The 21,786-nt window shown below is 35.0% G+C and overlaps 2 protein-coding genes across 3 annotated transcripts in view; both read left to right on the top strand.

Annotated features, from left to right (window-relative positions):
• The window catches only part of LOC120781419 (prolyl endopeptidase), a 46,913-nt gene extending 29,789 nt beyond the window's left edge, over nucleotides 1-17,124 (top strand). Inside the window, exons 4-8 of one of the 2 annotated variants that reach the window (XM_040113632.1) lie at nucleotides 10,180-10,339; nucleotides 10,393-10,512; nucleotides 11,275-11,355; nucleotides 15,944-16,608; nucleotides 16,666-17,124. In XM_040113632.1, coding sequence (XP_039969566.1) covers nucleotides 10,180-10,339; nucleotides 10,393-10,512; nucleotides 11,275-11,355; nucleotides 15,944-16,608; nucleotides 16,666-17,062 — 1,423 coding nt within the window. In that variant the 3' untranslated portion in view covers nucleotides 17,063-17,124. The remainder of the gene's footprint in view (nucleotides 1-10,179; nucleotides 10,340-10,392; nucleotides 10,513-11,274; nucleotides 11,356-15,943; nucleotides 16,609-16,665) is intronic. The other variant, XM_040113633.1, reaches the window with a different exon arrangement.
• A 2,874-nt stretch (nucleotides 17,125-19,998) lies between these two features.
• LOC120781485 lies at nucleotides 19,999-21,081 on the top strand. Its single transcript, XM_040113707.1, has 3 exons — nucleotides 19,999-20,176; nucleotides 20,270-20,429; nucleotides 20,490-21,081. Coding segments are annotated over exons 1-3 (492 nt in total). The 5' UTR covers nucleotides 19,999-20,174; the 3' UTR covers nucleotides 20,820-21,081.
• Nucleotides 21,082-21,786: the final 705 nt, after the last annotated feature.

Raw genomic sequence — 21,786 nt, 5'->3', positions numbered from 1 at the left:
GATTTCGAACTCAAAAAAATGGAGTTGGAGCAGAATGAAAGAATAAGGAAATTAGAAATTGAAATGAAGTATAAAAATAATAAAATAAACAACCAGTAAACAAATAAATACTTTTCTTACTTGTTATTAAAACAAAAATATGAATTTTTATTGAAAAAATAAATTGTATAGTGCTTGTCTTTTTAGTTCGGGGGTAGGTGCAACAATAGCATCTCCATCATATTGGCATCCATGGGCTTCGACACTTTGCCTTTCAAAGTGTGAAGAATGTCGTTCTTCCAAGAGTATGTTGTGCAGCACACAGCAGACAAGTAGCAATTTATTAAAAAATATTTGACTATCTCGGTCTTTTATTTTTATCTGCATTTGTTTCAAACTACAAAACTTTTCTTTAAGAATCCTGAAACAATTTTCGACTCTAACACTATACTGGCTGTGTACTTTGTTGAATTTAGCTTGTCTTCCAGAGTCTGCTAAAGAAGAATTGCTTCGGTATGGTGTTATTAAATGTTTTGTCAACTTATACGCAGAATCCCCTGCAATCCACTCTTCTCCACTAAATAAGCTAGTTGTGTTTCTTCCAATATGAGATTTCCTAAATACTTTAGAATCGTGGAAGCTTCCGGGATTGCCCACTTCTGCATGTAATATGCGTAACTTATGGTCACATATGACTTGCAATTTGATAGAGTATATTCGTTGCCGAGAAAAATACACCTCATGATTTTTATTCGGCTTTTCGGCCAGTTTAATCTCGCTACCGTCAATGTAACCAATGCAATATGGTAATTCGCAGAATGTTTGGAAAACAAGTTCCCGGCGCTCTGCCGGTCCAGGCCAATGAATGAATTGGGGTAGTTTATTCAAAATTGCCGAAAAAACTCTTTTGGTGATATTGGTCAATGTACCTCCATCTCCCACACCAAAAGTTGTAGCGATTTTACGTATAGAAGCACTTTCACCCGATGAACCTAATCGGAGCAATACGATTGCGAGTTGCAAATCTACAGGTATTTGTAAACTTGAATTAGTAAAGTGCATATCATTAGAAAATATTTCTAGGAGATGAGCGAATTGTCATTTGCTGACGCGCAGCATTTGTAAAAATCTTCCATCGTCAAAGCAACACAGAACATTTTCTCGCCAATGAATAGATTTTGGAACATGTAGTTCATCCCCCCGTCTACTACAGATGATTAAAGTTATGTCCTCTAGCAGTTCATCTGGTACTTCATCCATTGCATTATGACACTCTTCAGGGCGCAAGATGTCTGCAAATTTTATACAAAGAATTTTTTGAACCCTTAAAATTCGGATTATTTAATAAGCACAGACCTTCAATAAAGTCCATTTCCTGAATAGCAGAATTATTATTTTAAAATCGATTATTTTGCTTTTTAAACTTTGTTTAGGCATTTTATAAGTAGGAATTTCATTGAACTAAAATTGTAAACAATGAACAGCTGTTTGTGTAAAAGTAAGCAAATAACCATATAACATAGGGTGCTCACGGAGCATAGAGGTTATTTTTAATCTAATAAGCACATAACCCGATAACCACCTTACCGTGAACAGCCTAAATATAACACAAAAATATTTATTAGTATAGTATATTATGTAAAAATTAAATAAAATTATTAGATATGCAAGTCAAAATTGACTATAAATATTACTATGCATGCATTCATACAAAATTATACTCAAATCATAATTATGTTTACATGTCAATATTGAATTGCCGACGGCAAAACGCAAAAGCATACATATTTGCATACATTGCGATTCCCAAGTTGAAAGAGAAATTGAAGCATGAAAATATCACAATGCTGTTGTTGGGAGCATCATAAGGAGCATGCCTACACATACATATTTATGTCTCTTCATATTCTTGGGCATGTGAGACAAGAACATAAAAAATTTGTTTATGTTCTCTGTGCGAGAGGTGTGTTTTGTACACATTTTTCGCTGTTCAAAATGAAATAAATATAAACGAAATTCTTCGTTGGGAGTGTATTTCTGTCTCTGCCTATTCTCTGCTTCGGCATATATGCCATGTCATCATATGCCGTAAATACATATATTTCTGTCTCTTCATATTCTCGGTTAGAATATGTGAGAGAATTGTAAAAAATGTTAAAATTGCGAGGCGAATTCCGACCTACAATATGGGTATTCCATCAAACTCATAAATGCCTCATAAAATTCTTAAACTCGTAAAATTCTGTGCCTTATAAATGAGCTGTCAAAATTTGTAATATATGTATCGTATTTCTCGTATCATAAGCCTATTGTCTCGGTTTTACAATCAACCACAGTAATTACTGATGTACCCAATAATGAAAATAACGAATAAAACAATGAAAAAAAATAAAAGATCTATGCAAAAATATTAATTTACTAATGAAAACATAAAATAAATTTAAATATTTGTAGGAAATTAATATATGTATATGTGCATACATGTATAATTTGTACACACACATTCATATATATATACATATAGATAGAGCGAAAGAAGTTTCACTTCAGTCGTGTGGTCATAAGCACACTCACTTTTTTTTACAGAATCTAACGAAGAAGATGACACTGACAATGAACCAGAAGAAATATGGTGCAGCAATGATGAAGAGTATGAAGAAAATTACGAAATTAATAGTAATGATGAATGCTATGAAGAATGTTTATAATTTTGTAAATTTCAAAAAAAATAAATCGCTTCTTTTAGTTTAATTTCGCATTAAATTTACCCATTATTTAGTAGTTTACCAAATAGGTTAATTTTTAAACTTTTTTTTAAATATTAAGTCGTAAATAATTACACAATAACATCATTCGATCGCTCCTAACGTGCTGTCTCATTCGCACCTATACGATTGTATATTGCCTCGCGCTCGCACCTATACCCTTAGTATAGGGACCCAATATGTTTGTCTGGGCCAGGTAGGAACTGTCTGGCAACTGAGAAAACATCTTCTAATAGTCACCCAAATAACATACAGGGTTACCCACTCGAAGTGTTACCAAATTCAAACTGCTATAACTACCACACTATTAATGACAGCGCGCTTAAATTTACACCAATAACAAATCATTCCATTGTTTACAAGCGTACAAAAACATTTTAGTCTGTGTCGTGTGAAAAAAAAGTTATACGTGATGGAATTTAAACGTAATAGTGTGATTGCTTTATATTTGGCTGGAAAATCACAAGCAGCAATTGTTCGTCAGCTAAAACATCTCGAAGTGAACAAAATGTTTGTGTATCGCACTATAAATCGTTACAATGATACTGGCAGCATCGCAAAACGCCATGGAGGTGGTCATAAGAAAACAGCAACATCACCTGAGATGATTCGAAAAGTGAAGGCTCGACTTGAACGAAATCCACGTCGAAGTGGCAATCAAATGGCTAAAGAGCTGAAAATTTCGCAAAGTTCAATGCAACGACTGTTGAAAAATGAGCTAAAGGTCAAGCCTTACAAGTTCCAAAAAGGACACAATCTTACACCGCAGCAAAAAAGTTAGACTCGAAAGAGCGAAGGAGTTGTTACACTTGCACGAACGTGGCGAATTTCCGAACATTGTGTTTTCTGATGAGAAGAATTTCCCTATTGAGCAATTCATAAACTCTCAAAATGACCGTGTTTACTTGACCGAACGCACGTACGAGAATTTAAGCCTACGAATGGCCACCCGAAGGAATTTCCCATCGCAAGTGATGGTATGGGCTGCCGTGACCGCTGATGGGCGCTCTCCAGTCGTTTTCATCGAGCCTGGTGTCAAAGTAAATGCGACTTATTATCGTGAAAATATTTTGGAAGGTGCTTTAGAGCCGTGGGCACGTAAACACTTCGGCCGGAAAGAATGGACGTTCCAACAAGACTCGGCGCCGTCACATAAAGCGAGAATTAACCAAGAGTGGTTAAAAAATCATGTTCCACGCTTCATTTCGTCGACACAATGGCTTTCGAATTCACCAGACGCAAATCCGATGGACTTTTCCATCTGGTCCATTTTAGAGAGCAAGGTGCGGACTAAAAAATACACCAGTATGGATGCGCTCAAGAAAGCGATTGTACGTGAATGGGCCAAAATACCACAAGCTCACATTCGTGCAGCATGCAACTCGTTTTTTGACCGTTTGAGGGCCATAGTCAGGCAAAAGGTGGCCATATCGAGCTAAAGTGAATGGATTCTAAATTTTTGATTATTTTCATACATTTTTGTCATTGGAATCAATAAAAATATTATCAAACTAAAAAATTATAGTCGTTTGAATAGGTAACACTTCGAGTGGGTAACCCTGTATATAAATTTTAACTTTTATACTATAACGAAAGTAGAATTAAAATTTATTAAAGTTTTAGGGTGTCTGGCAAGGGATTGCCACCATAAAAAGTGTCTGGCAATGAATAAGATGGTTTGTAATGTTATTCCGAATAGCATATGTATTAAAAAATTATGCTTTGTAAAATAACGAAAGTTGGCTGTTATTTTAGGCACCTGTCCCACCCGCTACCTCCCAAAGCCACGATGACTCGAATTTCACATTTTGCCATCGTTCTTACCTATGTTCAAAGCATACTTCAACAAACTTTCAGCTTTTATAAAATGACGAAGGTCTGGATGTCACGGGCTCTTACTCTAACAGTGAAACATGGTGGGGTAAACATCATGGTATGGAGGTGTATGGCTGCATCTGGCGTGGGTAATTTAGAGTTTATAACATAAAATGAACAAATATATCTATCTGGATATTCTGAAGAAAAATTTGCGTCCAAGGCGTGAAAATACTGGGTCTTGACAGCAGCCAATTTCTTTTTCAACAAGTTAACGACCCTAAACACACGTCGTATCTAGTCCGTGAATGCCTTCTATATAACTGCAAGCAACTCCAAACGCCACCACAATCACCCGACATTAATCCTATAGAGCACATATGGGATTTGATAGAAAAAAAGATTTGAGAACGCAATATTTCGCCCAAGGATATCTTAAAAGCCGCTATAGGAATTGAATGGGCCAAAATTACAAAGTCTGAGACTAATGTGCCAGTAAAAAGCATGCATCGCCGTTTACAAGCAATAATTAAAGCTAAAGGAGGGCCCACAAAGTTAAATTATATTATCTTTTTTGTATAAATCATATTTGAATTCCTTTTCGTTTTTGCACCAAAATTTTATTGACGTTAAATCAATGGAATTTATGTTTTTGTTGTTATATTTTGTTGTGTTTATAGAAAAAAGTTACTGATTTTAAAATAAATGCATTAAAATATGTTCGTTATTGGAATTGACAAAAAAAATATTTTTTTTTACAAATTTTAATGAAGAATTTAGAGGTTTATTAGAGAAAATATTTATTAGACTGAAATATTGTAATAGCGTAGAAACAACAGCATGGGAGCGTAAAATTAAATATACAGTACTCTTATAACTACGTCAATGAATTAATTGATTTTTTTGGTAGTTTATACCTTTGAAAATAAAGTAGTAAAATTTCAAATCAATATCTCAAATGGGTTTTCTCTAAACAACATATTTCGAAAATACTGCAGTGATAACCCGAAGACAAATAATCCGATTATCTTGAATCATCATCATGTTCTGTTCAAAAATCTAATTCAGGGTTGAATTCGATTTTTTACGTTGGTCATTGTATAAAGAATATCTTCAAGTTTAATCCGGAATCACTGCAGCGGTGGAGTACCTCCACCAAGCGCCGCCGGAGATTTCGAATAACTCTAAAATATTTATTATATTTTTTTTCGATTCAAATTTCACTGTTGATTCTTGAAACATGTATAAATATACCCTGACATTTTCAAAATAATCCAGACAGTAGTTTTTTTTTTAATTCCCAAAAATCAACTTTTTTAGGCTTTCAAAGTAGGTGTTTACTATTTACTACATGCTTTGAGGTTCTCTTTAACATTAGTAAAGTATCTGTCAAAAAATAGGTGTGAAAATTTTTGGACAACACATTCACTACTGATGTATTAATATTCTCATGGTTTATACATATATTTAAATTGAACGTACATAAATAAAATTTTACATAATGTTAATGTTAAATAAACTAAAAAACTAGTTCCACATAAAAATGAGAGTACTACTGTGAGCAAAAGGAGGTAAGACCTTTTAATTTAAATTTCGTGCGAAAACCTATTTGTCTAAATATTTACTGGCATCGTTGCCTCACAAATTAGAGATTATGTTCCGCGTTGAAGGGATGCCTTACCACTAACTAATATATTTTTGGTTTTTTATGGCCACAACATACATATTTCGCCAATGGCCAGGAGACAAGCCTTTTTGCAAATTGTCTACGTGTTTCTTTTTTAGGAGCTGTACTTTTTGAGGAGCGTCACTATTAACCCATTAACTCCCAAACCCAAACTACACATGCCAATTATTTTTAGGAGCTATTTATTATGTCATAACTAGTGTAATATAAACTTTACTAAAAAAAAAAAACAATTTTTTATGTGCTTGTTGAGTTATAGGGGTGTACACAATTGTGTACAATAGGCGGATTAGTGGTGAAATTCTGCAAGGCAATGTCGTTCAATGCATAACGTTTTCAAACATATTTGTTATGACAAATAACGCACCGTAATGGGCTCGAAAACGCTGTAAATTGTGACCTTCATTTTCGTGCTCAAATCTTAATATTTCTGATAATCGTAGATACATATGTTCGTGTAATCATACGTCTGAATGTTAGTTGATCCATTCTAGTAACATTTTCAGCGTTATTTATCAAAACATGAAGCCTTCAAGCATTAGAATTCGCCATGTCCAGTATATAAGTAAATATGCCCGGTGTAGGCTATTTGGCCGGTCCATTTGATCGACGCCGCCCATACTCTTGTAATAATTCAACAACATTTTCTATATATTGAAGTCAATTTTTTGCTTTTTAATGTTACACCACCCCTTCAAATACAAAATTAAACCAATGGTAACAACATTATTGTCTTTCCAGCAGACAAATGCAATTTCATTCCTGGTATCAAAACGGTTTTCAAAATCTGCTCTCACTCTTTTCTTCATTATTTTTACAACCGTAAGTGGACATTTTTTTGTTCTATTTTCTAAGCGCCGCAAATCATGCAGCAATTGGTAATTGGTAAAAAAAAGTTGTCAAACTACACACCTCTCTGGGGATAATAGGTATTTTCTCCAGCAGAGACTTAACCACCCTTGCACCTAGCGGATCAGTAGAAAGCTCTGTATATTTATCGCAATACACATCGAAAGTATAACAATAGCTGTCAGAGCTAGTGGCAGTGTAATTACGATATCCAAATCGCACTGGTTTCCCCATAATAAATTGTTTAGCTAGATGATGTCCGAAATATTTTATAAATACATTTTCATGAAAGACACCCCATTGGCGTGAGTTCTTTGCATCATATTACACAAACTAAATCATACTCTCCATCTTCAATTTAAACACCAATTATTAATTCAATGGCTTCCTCAAGTCCTAAATAGTTTTTTTGCTCGTAAATTAACGTTTTGGAAAACTGTAGAATACCGTCCCAGGCTTACGGAAATGAGATGGGTATGGTCGGATAGTGGAGGTTCTCCAGATCAAGAATATAGACTCGGCGAAACAAAATTCCACGCAGTTGGAAATTTTCTAATTTTTCTTTTTGAACTGTCACTATTTGCTCAAAATTCACAATTTGTCTTATTTAGCTGTTTTGTCATGTGACTACATTATTTTACCTTTATTTTTAAAACCGTTAGCGTCCGCACGTGTTTATTACAGAATTTGCGGTTTTTTCTTTTTTCTGTTTGAATAAGTTATGAAAACAAGTAAAGTTGAACATGGTGGTGTCAAAAAAAAAGAAAGCAGAAATCGTAGCTTCATATAAAATAAATTATCCAAAGCAAATAGCTCGTGTAATGGGCATAAGGGATTGGAACATGCGCTTATAATAAAAATTATACGTATTTATTTGATTAGCTCGAAAAAGGGCAGTGGACGTCCGAAAACAGTAAAACCTCGTTAAGAACGACAAATTAAACGGATGTGCATTAGTGATCGCTTTCAACATGTTGGAACAATCAATGCAACATTTTACGAAACCACTGGGGTAAAAATAACTACAAGTACAAAATGAGATAAATTAAAGTTGAAAATTACCACTAATTCAATTCACTATTTTTTTTGGATTATAAATTAATTTACACTTATATTTTTCATTTTTATTTTCACTAACACGTCATTAAATCTTTTGTACTTTTTTTTACATTATATAGTGCAAAAATAGTTTTATATCAATATTAAACTTATTGTTCAAATCTATTTATTTGACAGCAACTAAAGGGTTGCAGTCTGTCAAATAATCGGTGTGACCTTATTGACATCTTTTGTAAATGAACTAAAAGAAATAAAGAAAATAGATTATATTTTTAGGTTAAATATTACTATAGAAAGGAACGGTTTAACACTCCTTTGTTTTGTAGAATGCTGTAACAAGTTTCTCTGACAACTAGCAAAGCTGAACGCGAATAACGATCTTCAAAATAATAAATCGTCTTTTAGTTTAGTGCCAGTACCCGTAATTGTATCTCGTTGCTTACATGTTTTATAGAAATATGCAGCAAAATACATTTTTGTTGCCCTCTTAATATTTTGTAGACAACTGTATATAGTATATTAAATATTTCGAGCTTGACATCGCTTAACGGGATATTTTCTTCTTCTTTATTGGAGTAGACACCGCTTACGCGATTGTAGCCGAGTTAACAACAGCACGCCAGTCGGTTCTTATTTTCGCAACGTGGCGCCAATTGGAAATTCCAAGCGAAGCCAGGTACTTCTCCACCTGGACTTTTCAACAGAGTGGAGGTATTCCTCTTCGTCTACTTCCCCCTTCCCATCCATACGTACTTCATGACCTAGCCAGCGCAGCAGCTGTCTTTTAATTCGCTGAATTATGTCAATGTCGTCGTATATCTTATGAACTGTATATCGTTCCACCGAATGCGATATTCAGATCCCCACAATTATTCCGTTCGCGATCTTCTCCTACACAGTACAACAGCTAATCTGGGGGGTGAGAAATTCCAAGTCAGGGTGATGGTACTAGGTCAGTATAGTAAAACCATCAAAGGGTTTGGCGTTCGTATGTGTCAGTTTTTTTTTATGACTCTTTAAATTTTTTCCTTTTTTAATGCTTTGCGGTCTTCAAAGCGGCTATATAAAATATATGTGCTTTTTGTGCGATTGGGACACACGACTTTCCGGTGACCAATATGCATGCCACGGATGGAAACTCAGAGAGCACAGCAGGTTACAAACGGCCAATATTATTCGTGAGCCTCTAGTGCCGAAGGAGAAGATATTGCTGCCTCCACTGCATATTAAACTTGGAATTGTTAAGAATTTTATAAAAAAAAAAAAATATATGTTACAACTAAGCGAAAAAACATCAAAATAAGGAAAAAATTGTAAAGGTCATAAAAAAAACTGACACATACGAACGCCAAACCATTTGAGGGTTTTACTAAACTGACCTAGTACCATCACCCTGACTTGGAATTTCTCACCCCCAAGACAATAATCCCAAAAATGTTTCACAGTGCTATCGGAGTGTACAAAAACACTTCTCATTTGTAGGAACCATGACACATAATTGGATTCGTCCAATTTTTTTATTTGAAAGAAGTTTTCATGAAAGCACAGTTCAATTGTTTTTTATTTCAATATTAAAAATTCCGACTACAGAATTTATCAGTTCACAGCTATGGTTCAGCTAAATTCGATAAAAGTGTTTGAATCCATAATGACAAAATCAGCCGTTTCCTTTTGTATTGTTTTGCTTTTTTAATTAAAAAAATTTCAAAGATTTTAGCCAATGAAACTTCTTTTCTTGATAACTGCATACGTATGGATTGTAAATAACACAAAATCATCAAAATGTAAACAGAAAATTCATGAAAACACGACTGAACCACAAAAATGAAAAATTAAAACTTCGGGAACCCTATCGGCGTTACCTGAGGATTTATTTAAGTTATGGGACACCGCAATTCTACTATTTTCCGAGTGTTTCGTGTGGTTGTAATAAATTGTTTTTAACTCTTTCGTTTGTTTTTACACAATTATACCTTGCCAAATATTTCATTGTTTATTCACATAGACTATTTGTTTTTTTTTTAGACAAGCTGTCGTGTCTGACTGTGGAAGGTATTTGGTCATGCCCATAGTTAAAGGTTGCCGCGATAATCTACTTTATTACATTGATTTAAATGAAAGCGACAAAATACAGTCAGGCTTAAATGTGATAAAAGTGATAGATAAATTTGAATACGATTATGAGGTAAGTAATCACAAAATGAGTTCACTTTAAATATTTCTAATGTCTATTTTCAGTACATTACCAATATTGGGCCAAAAATGTATTTTAGGACAAACAAAAATTCTCCCAATTACAGAATTGTTATCATTGATTTGGAAAATCCTCGTGAAGAAAATTGGGAAACAATAATTCCAGTAAGTTTTAATTAACATAAACAAATTGAGGGTTAAAAAAAAACTACATTAAGGTCAACATTTTTCATTACAGTAAATTTGAAAACATGACATAATAAATATAATGTATATATATCGAAGCAAAAACCAATCAAAGCTTATCTCCAGTAAGGGTCTTGCTTGGGGAAGTTCTTTAATGGCTATAATGTTTTTCGAAAAAGCCAAACGCTACTTGCCCTACCGTTAAGCTCAAATAGCGGAAATCATTATAAATTTTAGTAGAATTAAATCGTAAGCAGCTGATTCAAATATTGACGCTGCAGTTACACGATCAAGAATTTGGCTTTCAAGATGTTTGTGAATTCCGCATCTCTGTCAGTGATGATGCGCTTTAGATTTCCGAATACAGCTGCTTCCACTCAGTGTGTTGGTATAACCAAACAAATTTTGAAAATTCATTCACGATCACAAGAATTATAATGTTTCTTCGTCTACTCTAACGCTCTAACAATATTAAATATTAATCGCGGACCACCTTTACGTTTCGCAATTTCTTTTATACAAGGTGCGTTCCAAAGTACACAATGTCTGACTAGTGCCTTGGAATCTGCTATCTTTATCGATTGATGAGCAGAGTAGCACTGAACTGAATTGAATTAGATCAGATAACTATAGGATATAGCTGCGTGAAGGGTATTAAAGCTTTTTAACCGAAGTTAACGTTTTTTTTTTGTGTGTTTTATAACTTTTATAAAATAAAGATAAAAAATCCAACTTTTCTAGGAACAGGAAAGCGATGTACTAGACTGGGGAAAATGTGTCGATAGTGACAAATTGTTATTATGCTATATGCAAGATGTCAAGGTGAGTAAAAATTTTAAAATTGTTAATCTACAACATAAAAATTCATCGTGTTTCATTTTGATATTTTTCATTTTTTGCCGTCTCATAGTAACGCGATATTTTCTACATGGAATTTTATTTCGTTGTCAGCTTTTTGAATATATGAATATTATATAGTGGTGCTCCATTTTTTATTTATGTATCAACGGGTTTTAAACAAACCCTTTGTGTATCTAGTTATGCTGAGTTGTAGCAGGAATACATTTTTTTGCAATGTGCGTGGAAAAGAATCTTCGTCAATTATTCCTTGATTACTTCTGGAACAATATGAAAATAACTGTAGCCTGGTTTCACAATAATTTCCATTTATTCTACAAGTTGCTTTCCAAAGTAAACAGGACTTTTTGAACCTAGCGCCCCCTGTTGGCATTTCATGACATTTCATCGATTGGAAGTGAAGTTATTGCGTTTTAAGTGTCAGTATGTTTGTGTTATCGGTGCGAAAATGAGGTTCGAACAAAGAGCCAACATTAAATTTTGTTTTAAGATTGGTAAACTTTTACTGAAACGTTTCAATTGATGAAACAAGTTTATGGCGATGATTGCCTATCCCGTAGCAGAGTGCACGAGTGGTTTCAACGTTTTCAAAGTGGTCGTGAGGACATAAATGTTGATCAACATGTGGGCCAATCAAAATCCGTGATCACCGGAAATTCCATCGAAACTGTGCATGAATTCATCAAAAACTTCATGGAAATGAAATTGAACATCTCCAACACATCGATTTATCGCATTTTGACCGAAAATTTGGGCTTACTAAAGATGTGTGCACGGTTTGTTCCGCACAAATTGACTGACGACCAAAAGTTGCACAGAATCCAACATTCGAAGGACGATTATTTGACCAAAAAGCACATTCCAAAAGCACACTCCCCGTATTCACCTGATATGGCACCGAGCGACTTCTTCCTTTTCGCAAAAATGCATTTTCCCATGAAAGGAAAGCGTAGAGGCCATTGAGAGGCTTGCACCGGCATACTGGCGGCCATACCGGCCAACGTGCTAAAACACTCGTTCGTTTTTAGACCGTGCAAAAGCTTTTGAAGCAGAATTTTGAATAAAATAAATTGATTTTGCCGAAAAAACCATTTGTTCTGTTTTTTTAAGTCCTGTTCACGCCCTTGTATTTGTTTTGCGGGTCAAGTGATTGGGTCATACAATGTGTTTTACAATTTTATCGAAGAAACACATATAGCCCTACCATGCACTCCATCGTATACGGTTTTTTCGGGAAAGATATGAAATTGCTATGATACAATCCGAACAATTCCGTACGTAAGTTCGAAATTCTTAGAGTCTTAGCAGATCCATATTTCGTTCGTAAATTCAATTTGATTATGAACGATTTCAGTTTTATTTCTAAAAATTTAAACTTTTTCTTTTACCCAGCTTATTCGAAACGTCAAAATTCAAAGTTATGACTGGTAACAAAAGTTTCGAATTCACATGGATTCAGTGATAACCAATTATGCGTAGCGGACATTCGTATCCGTAGCTTTAGGGCTGATTACAATGTATACTTGTGGCCACGCAAAGCTTACCATTAAAAATTTGCAAGTGCATATTTAACAACACTTCATAGCTTAACTTCTTGCTACATATTTATCAAAATTATTAAAAATATTAAAAACAAAACACATTCAGCTATAGACCAAATCATTTGAAAGTTAGTGAGCGTTACAATATGAGCACGAAATATAAGAGACTGACATGCGATGAATTATTATATTTTTTTAAATTTAATTTCATTTACACTAAAATTGAAATTAATGCTTTATTTAATTTTTTTTAATTGAAACACGAAGTTTAGACTCGTTATTACTTTAGAAACAATAAAATCGGCCGCTTTTGTATAAGCACAGAAAATCTTGTTTGTGTTTTACTCATTAAACGTAATAAATTTAAAGCTATAATTATAATTAGATAATATTATTTAGTTTACTTATGCTTACTAAAAGCAGAAAAAAAAACAAAATTGAAACAAATCCCTAACGAACGAAAAAGTCCGAAAAAAAGTTTAAGAAAGTATAGTGGTAAGCTTTGCACGGCCTCAAGTGTATATGTGTATATTCTCTGTGCTGGTGCCAATTTTTGACGGTGAGCGGTGAGAGCGGAGATGGATTACCGGCCGAGCTTTTCAAATACGGCGGCGAAGACAAAGCCAAACGATGTACGCAATGTCAAAAGACTGTGCACCGCTTACTTTCAGCGATGAGGAGGTTAAGAGTATCATCAGTAAGGCGAAATCGTCCAAATCTATAGGCCCTGATGGAATCAACATATTAATGCTGTAGCATCTAGGCTCGACGGGAGTAAGTTACCTCATCAAGGTCCTCAAACTGTCGCTGACCACTCTTCAATTATCCTATGAGTGGAAAGCCGTAGGAGTGGTCCCACTACAGTAGTGAAGACACTTGACGCTTTGCTATTTCCAACTTTCACACACCACCTGAGCCTAGCAAACCACCAGCATGGCTTCCGAAAAGTACACAATACCACTACAGTACTTAGCGTCATAAATCCCCAGATAGTTCGTGCCCTTAACCAGAAACTACCCTGTGAGAGAACGATCCTCGTAGCGTTGGACTTGTCGAAAGCCTCTGATACAGTCAGTTATACAACGCTACTGGAGAAAATCGAAGAAACTACGCTACCTCCAGAACTGAGCGGTCGTCAATCGTCCGTATTATTTCGATGTAAAAACTTAAAATTTAGTTTCCGCAGGGTGGTGTCCTCTACGTTGATGATTGTACGATATTGACGTCGGGCAATGGAATCGATGGCATGCGTTCAAACGTAAACGGTTATATTTCCTCCGACCTTTCTCGCTTCAACGCTGCACGGAATTTAACTCTCTCCCCCAATGAATCCACTGCGACCATATTTACAAACTGGACGAAGGAGTATAGACTTGACCTTAATATTGCAGTCGATGGCGTCAAGATTCCGACTGCCAATAATCCTAAAATTTTAGGTGTGACACTTGACAGCCTGCGCTTCTTCACTCCTCATTCGACTGCGATTATTGCAGCACATGGGAAAAGGGCAGAAAAACGTTGTTGGCAACTTACAAGGCAATCGGCGACCGGTCTTTAACTACGCCGCACGAATATGGTCGACTGGATGCAGTGCAAAGCAGACGAACATGCTCCAGATTTGCCATAATACTTCACTCCGGACTACTACGGGGTGCCCCTTGATGGATCCTATCGAACACCTACATAGTGAGGCCCGTATGCTCCCAGTTAAGAAGCATAATGAACTCCTCTCCAAGCAGTTCCTGCTGGGGTGCTTTCGCAGAAATCATCCCTGCAGGCACCTGCTTGGAGGGGAATCTTCTAGGAGCATCAAGGGGTCATTCCTCTGCCGCGAGAAATGAGAGTGACCCTTGAGCAGCTTCGTTCTGAATACTGTAACAGGTTAAACTCTTACTTATTCAGAATATACCCAACATATCTAATTTAAGTCCTGCTTAAAATGAGTCTCCGCATGACACTGCATGCCCCTCAAACTTCACTCACCTGACACCTTTCTCCCATTGACAGAGCACGTTTCTTGGGCCTACCTTTTGATGACGTCGACGACAACTTAGCTAATCTTATTAACCTAACAGGGATTGGGTACCCGTCACAACTACAACATGGAAATTTAAGAATGGGAGACCCCACAATCTCTGCCAACTACCGTTTGAATAGCATCCTCAACATCGCATATAAGGTGCTATCGAACGTACTGTGTGAAATAAAATAGCCTACCGTCAACAAACTGATTATACCTTATCAGTGTGGCTTTAGGTCTGGAAAATCAACAACTGGCCAGATATTCACCATGCGTCAAATCTTGGAAAAGACCCATAAAAAAGGATCAATAGACACTACCTGTTCGTCGATTTCAAAGCTACTTTTAACAGCATGAAGAGGAGCTCCAAACTGGATACGGAAGCGAAGCAAATGGGTCGGTAGTGAGCGAGGGCAAGACGAAATATCTCCTGTCATCCCCAGTTAGTAAGTCATCCATATACAAGTGTGACTATAACTTCTAAGATCCCTTTGCTTGCGTTTGCCGCCTTAAGTGCTGCTTAATGTAGTTACTTTACGACAAAATGTGATGCGGAGCAATTCCATACGTGACTCTTTAAAGGCGATAATCACATACAAAATAGATCTTCCTATAGTTACAATGAGAGCCTCGTTTAAATAATTTACAGATGTTAACTTCATAAATGAGTTGAAAACGACTAGTAGTTTCGTTCTTTGACTGTGTAATAAACTTACTCATATACATCGTTACTTTTTACAACATTTTACGGGCATCTTTAAACTTTTTAATGCCTAAAATTCATACAAATGACATCTAAACTTAGCTATTTCTTATTTATTTTGAAACATATATTTTTCGATAATATGCTGTCATAAGCAACATTATAAATTTTGCAAATAATCGCTGATGCTCTTTTTCAATATTGGTGCATATTTCTAAATCAGACATTATTTAAATGAATAAATTTAATTTATATACTGTTTCTTAACCAATTATTTTTATTTTTCAGAGTGTCCTTCAAGCAAATTGTATAAAAACTGGAAAGTTAGTTAAAAAATTTTCTTTGGATATTGGAACTGTTGTAGCAGTATCTGGCAAAAAAAAATATTCAGAAATTTTCTTTAATTTCTCATCATTTTTGAATCCTGGCACTATTTATCAATACGATTTCGGCTTACCGAATAAAGAATTACAAATATTCCGTGAAATTAAATTACAACTGGATGGTTTCAGCCAATATGACTATGAAATAAAACAATTGTTCTATAATAGTAAAGATGGGACAAAAATACCTATGTTTATAATACGCAAAAAGGGGGAAGTTATATCGCCTCAACCTTGTCTTCTTTATGGTTATGGTGGCTTTAATATAAGCCTACAACCCTCCTTTTCTGCCACAGGGTTAATGTTCATGGATACATTCGATGGCATATTAGCGTACCCGAATCTGCGTGGAGGAGGGGAATACGGCGAAAAATGGCACAACGCAGGTCGACTTTTGAACAAACAAAATGTTTTTGATGACTTCCAAGCATCAGCCGAATATTTAATTAATAATAACTATACAACTAAAGATCGTCTTGTGATACAGGGAGGATCAAATGGAGGGCTGTTAGTTGGTGCCTGTATTAATCAGCGACCCGATCTTTTTGGTGCAGCTGTCGCGCAAGTTGGGTAAGTTAACTTATTAAGAAAGCTGAGTTACAAAAACTAAATTTGTGTTCTAAACAGTGTCATGGATATGTTACGTTTCCATAAATTCACTATTGGGCATGCTTGGTGCTCTGATTATGGCGACCCTATTGAAAAGGAACATTTTGAAAATTTGTTGAAATATTCGCCTCTGCACAATGTTCACGTTCCAAACAAAAAGTGTGAAGAATATCCTTCTACCTTAATTCTAACAGCAGATCATGATGACCGTGTCAGCCCCTTACATTCGTTAAAATTTGTAGCTGCTCTACAAGATGCCGTACGAAATTCTGCTCAAGAAAATCCAATTCTTCTACGGGTCTATAGTAAAGCTGGTCACGGTGCTGGTAAACCGACTTCAAAGAGGATAGAAGAGTCTGCTGATATTCTTACTTTTCTCCGCAAAACTATAAATGTTGATGTTGTAAATATCTAACATAATAATATATAATATATTATATTTCTTGCTATTAAAATACGATATGGTGCAGAAAAACATTACCCCGCATTTTAAATTAATTTTTCTGAATTATGTAAGGAAAACATGCTCTATTAAATTGTGGCTTATAATGACAAAGAAAACTTATTCCGGATAACCGTAGCTGAACAAATATATTATTATTACTTTTATACTCTTTCAACTTGTTGCTACAGAGTGTTCGTTTGATATAAATGATTAGGATGATGAGATAAGTTGAAATTCGGTTGACTGTCTGTCCATCCGTACTCTGTGCAAGGTGTAACTTAAGTAAAATTAATATATCTGGATGAAATATGATACACATGTTCCTTGGAACCATAAAAAGTGTGGGATTGAAGATGGGTGTAATAAGACCACTGCCACGCCCACAAAACCCCATTAACCCATTTACAGCTATTGGTCGATTTTTCGACCAGCAACTTTGAAAAATCACCAAGTCGAAAATGAACGAGATATGTCGTGAAATCAATAATTGTATGCGATTTTGCGTCCTTCTGAATCCGTGGCTAAACGGCTCAATGTAACAATCTCACAACTAATCGCATTAAAGAGAGGGGTTTAGAAATATTTAAGAAGTGTGCGTGGCTCCAACATCTAATAGGTTGAATTTGAAATTTTTCAGTAATGCAGTAAATATTGGCAAAACGGCGCAGTTTGCAATGCTGATGTTATGCTGGCTGATGCTCCTGCATGAAATTGCTAAAAACTGCTGAAAATTTGCATTTTCAAACATAAAAATGTGCGAAATGTTTTTATTAATACTTTCACTGACAAGTTAGATAGCAAAAATTATAAAATAAATTTAAAAAATTTGGCAAAACGGCGCAGTTGCACTGCTTATGTGATATTGGCTGATGCTCCTCCATGAAATTGCTAAAAACTGCTGATAATTTGCATTTTCAAACATAAAAATGTGCGAAATGTTTTTATTAATACTTTCACTGACAAGTTAGATAGCAAAAATTATCGACTAAATTTAAAAAATTGAATAAATATAATTTTTTAAGTTTCTAACCAGGATATATCTTTATTTTCATTTTAGTAATCACCATGTACATATGTATAAATTGAACTAGTTTAAATGGAATAGTTATCCGCACATATGAAATAAAAATACCTGTTTACTTGTGTGACACACTTCTATAATATACAACGTAATTTATAGAGTCATTAACTTTATATAAACTTTATTTTTCTTAAAGTTAAATGTTTATTTATTTCGGAGGCCCATGAAGGAAATCGAATTGAACGGGATCGTGTGTGGTGCTAACTGCAGCGCGCGGGATGGGTGTCGCAAAACGAATGTACATATATGAAACGAATGTGTTTAATCTGCTCAGGGGACCATCCTTTATGTTGTGTGGGTTGATGTACAAGCGTGGTGAGTTGTGTTTTGTACGCGTGTGGTGTCGTCAACTATGTTCTTCTGAGTTGTTGAGTGTGATGTTATTCTCAGGTGTGGTGTGTTATATAAGGGTGCGCCAGTTTTTTTCGGGTAGAATGGGAGAGTCTTAACTCATTTAAACAATAATTTTAAAATTATATTTAACATAAATAACTTAAAGACATTTTAGCTAACAAATTTGGATTTGGTGTAAGTTTTTGTGCAATTACTTTTCAAATATTGCAAATATTTGCGCAACGGCTATGACAGTGATGCTTCTACGCTCCCAATCATGCAAACTACATATGTATATAATCCCAAATCACGTAGGAGCGTATACGTTTAACAGTTCTTATGACAGTGTAAAATCGGGGGAAATCGGTTGATAACCCTGCCCATTCTCCATACAACGGTTTTCTTAAAAATTAGTAAAAATGTGATAAGTCAATAACTAATTTAAATTTTACATCCGGGATGGTGAAAAATGGCTTTATACGATCCGGTGTTAAAATTGGACAATGAGCGTGGCACTGCCCATTTTTAGGTAAAATTTCATTTCTCCGGATCCGTACTCGACCAATTTCAACCAACTTTAGATAAAAATTTCCTAACATTCTTATGTTCCATTGTGAAAATGGGCGGAATCAACAAACTACGCCCACTTCCTATATACATTATAACACTTTTAAATTCCATGTGTAAATTGTGTATGAACAAATTAAACACTTTTAAGGTGTGCCATTTCACGTCTATCAAATGTCGAAAAAGATGAACAACTTTTCAAACCACAGATACCGAACATCTTGTGTCCAATGCCTTCGGCTGACTTTTTACTGGAAATATTGGGCAGTCTGTGTGGATTCTATTGAAATTAAATAGAATATTTTGCCGGTAACAACCAAACTCTAATAATTACACATCTGAACATTTTTAAACGAAATTTTAATTCGGTTAATGAACATTATTTTTGATTTATTTTACAATGGCGAAAATGTTGGCTGCAAATCTGATATGCTGCGCATACGGAAAAACCTTCGGAAAATTTTCCACTTTTAATTTTAAGCCAAAGTTGTACCAACAATTTAATAGCCTTTTTATAATGTTCGTCCTTATTCATAAGTTTTTTTCGTTGAAGTATGGAAGAATTTTGTTGTTTGATAAGTGAGATGAAGTAACATTTCCTCATCATCCTTGGTATCATGCGAAATCATCCCTGCTGACGGTAACTATCAAAAATGCAATGGAAATGATATTAACGTTGCCGTGGCACAACCTACGTTAAGGAGGTTTTAAGGGATTACATAGGTTTCCTCAAGCAGAACACGGCCTATTTTCAGTATTTCTTTCCATATAAAAAATTAAATATTTCATTTCAATTTTTTATTAGATGTTAAATTAGACAATAAAAAATCGATTTGTTGACCCCATGAAAACCATGTAGTCTCTTAAACAAGAAGAGGAAATTTAATTTTACTGCCCCTATTCTGCATTTCTACTCGAATCGAAATTTTCTCCGATTGGCAACTTTGGTATTCTGCGTTTCGATTCAACTTCGAAAATTCCAATTCTATGTATTCTGCATTGCGATCGTAATTACGTTTTTGTACGTTGAAGTTTTGTTGGTGGAAAGCCGTTATACATATATTCATTTTCGTGCACTTGGATAAAATAATTTCCTCAAATATGTAAGTAAAACTTTAAGATTATAGTTGTAAAAGACAAAATGGTGGTGTCCTTGGTTGTTTGTGCTTAAATGATATATTTTGATATGTTTGCAGGTCAAAAGTAACAACGGCAGATATGATGGCCACGAAAAGAGATATTGCGCAGGGCTTCCAAAAGCGACCGAAGGAAGAAGTACAGGAGTTTTGGGAGGAGGTTGCAAGGAATTTAAATGCACTTGGCCCACCAACAAAAGATTCCAATACATGGAGAAAGGTAAGTTATTACCTACAATTAATTTTAAAAAATTAAGTTAAATCTAACGTTTTCGTGCAGGTCTGGATTGACTGGAAATGCTACATGAAGCGAAAATTATCGCATAACAAAAAAGAAAGGATGAGCACCTGTGGAGGTCCTTGCCGTTTACAACGCATAAGCCCACTTGATGAAAAGGTGATAGCTTTGACGGGTTTGGAAACGGATGATATCCCTTCAACCAGTAGAGCTAGCAGCCAAAATAGAGAGGCGAGAGCAGAGAAGCAGAGCACTTCTTCATTACTTAAGCAACAGATACAAATCAAAAAGAATTTTATGCAGAGACGAAAAAATTCAATGAAGCTGCCTTTGGTAAAATGGAAGAAGTTACTTCATATTTACGGCACATGAATCGTTCTCTAGAAACTTTGGCGGAGACTGCAGTGAAGCAACCTGAAGAACAGAAGCGACACAATAGAATTAAGGAAGAGCTGGTGAAGGAAAAAGTAGAAATAAAAATGCAAATGCTAAGATTAGATCCAAATTATAAGCCGGATTCAAAGTAGTCATTTTTTAATTGTTAGCCTTTTATTTAATTTACTATTATTCATTTATATAACGAGCTGTGAAATGAAATAAAAGCATTTACTTCTTTAATATAGGAGCTGTAAAATGCACTGAATGCAATTGTTTTTATTTAATAGAGTAATGTAGATCATATTTTGAATAACGCATTGCTCTCCTCCTCAAGTAATATCGCTGCCGCTACTGATTTCATGTTAGTATTTAAAAAAAAACGCGATATAATTTCTTTATTTTAATAAACCAACAATAATTTGTGTATTTTTGCTTTGTTATGTTTCATTTTCACACGTTTCAAGGCAAACAGCTGACTTCGAAAGAGCTACAGCTCTTCCTCTTCTTCTTTCAATCCAATCGTAACTCAGAATACCTATTTTCGATTCAGATGTTGTGATGCCAAAAACGTAAAAAATCAGTCGTATAGCCTTCGTACCCTCACTTCAGGAAGAAGAGAAAAATCAAGGAATGAAGGAGTGCAACCGAATACTGAATGGATACAGCATAACGTATTTGGTCATCATGAAACTGAAACTAATTCTTATGAAATTCAACTTTATTAACACAACTCTGCGTTCACCAGAAAAGAAAATGACTCTTCGTTTAGAATTTGAAAAAAAAGGCGGAGGGCAATTTAAAGATATACGAAGTCTCAAACGCTCTCAGATATTTTGGCATACTAAATGTCTTCAAGAAAAAAATCATTACGAAAGTAGTAGGACGTAGCAATTCAGTCGTATATGATGATTCTTATCTGAAAAGCAAGATTTCATTGCTTGACCGCTCATTATGCAGACAA

Source organism: Bactrocera tryoni, unplaced genomic scaffold (genome assembly GCF_016617805.1).
Source record: "Bactrocera tryoni isolate S06 unplaced genomic scaffold, CSIRO_BtryS06_freeze2 scaffold_7, whole genome shotgun sequence".
Lineage (NCBI taxonomy): Eukaryota > Metazoa > Arthropoda > Insecta > Diptera > Tephritidae > Bactrocera > Bactrocera tryoni.
This window is presented reverse-complemented; position numbering and strand designations above follow the sequence as displayed.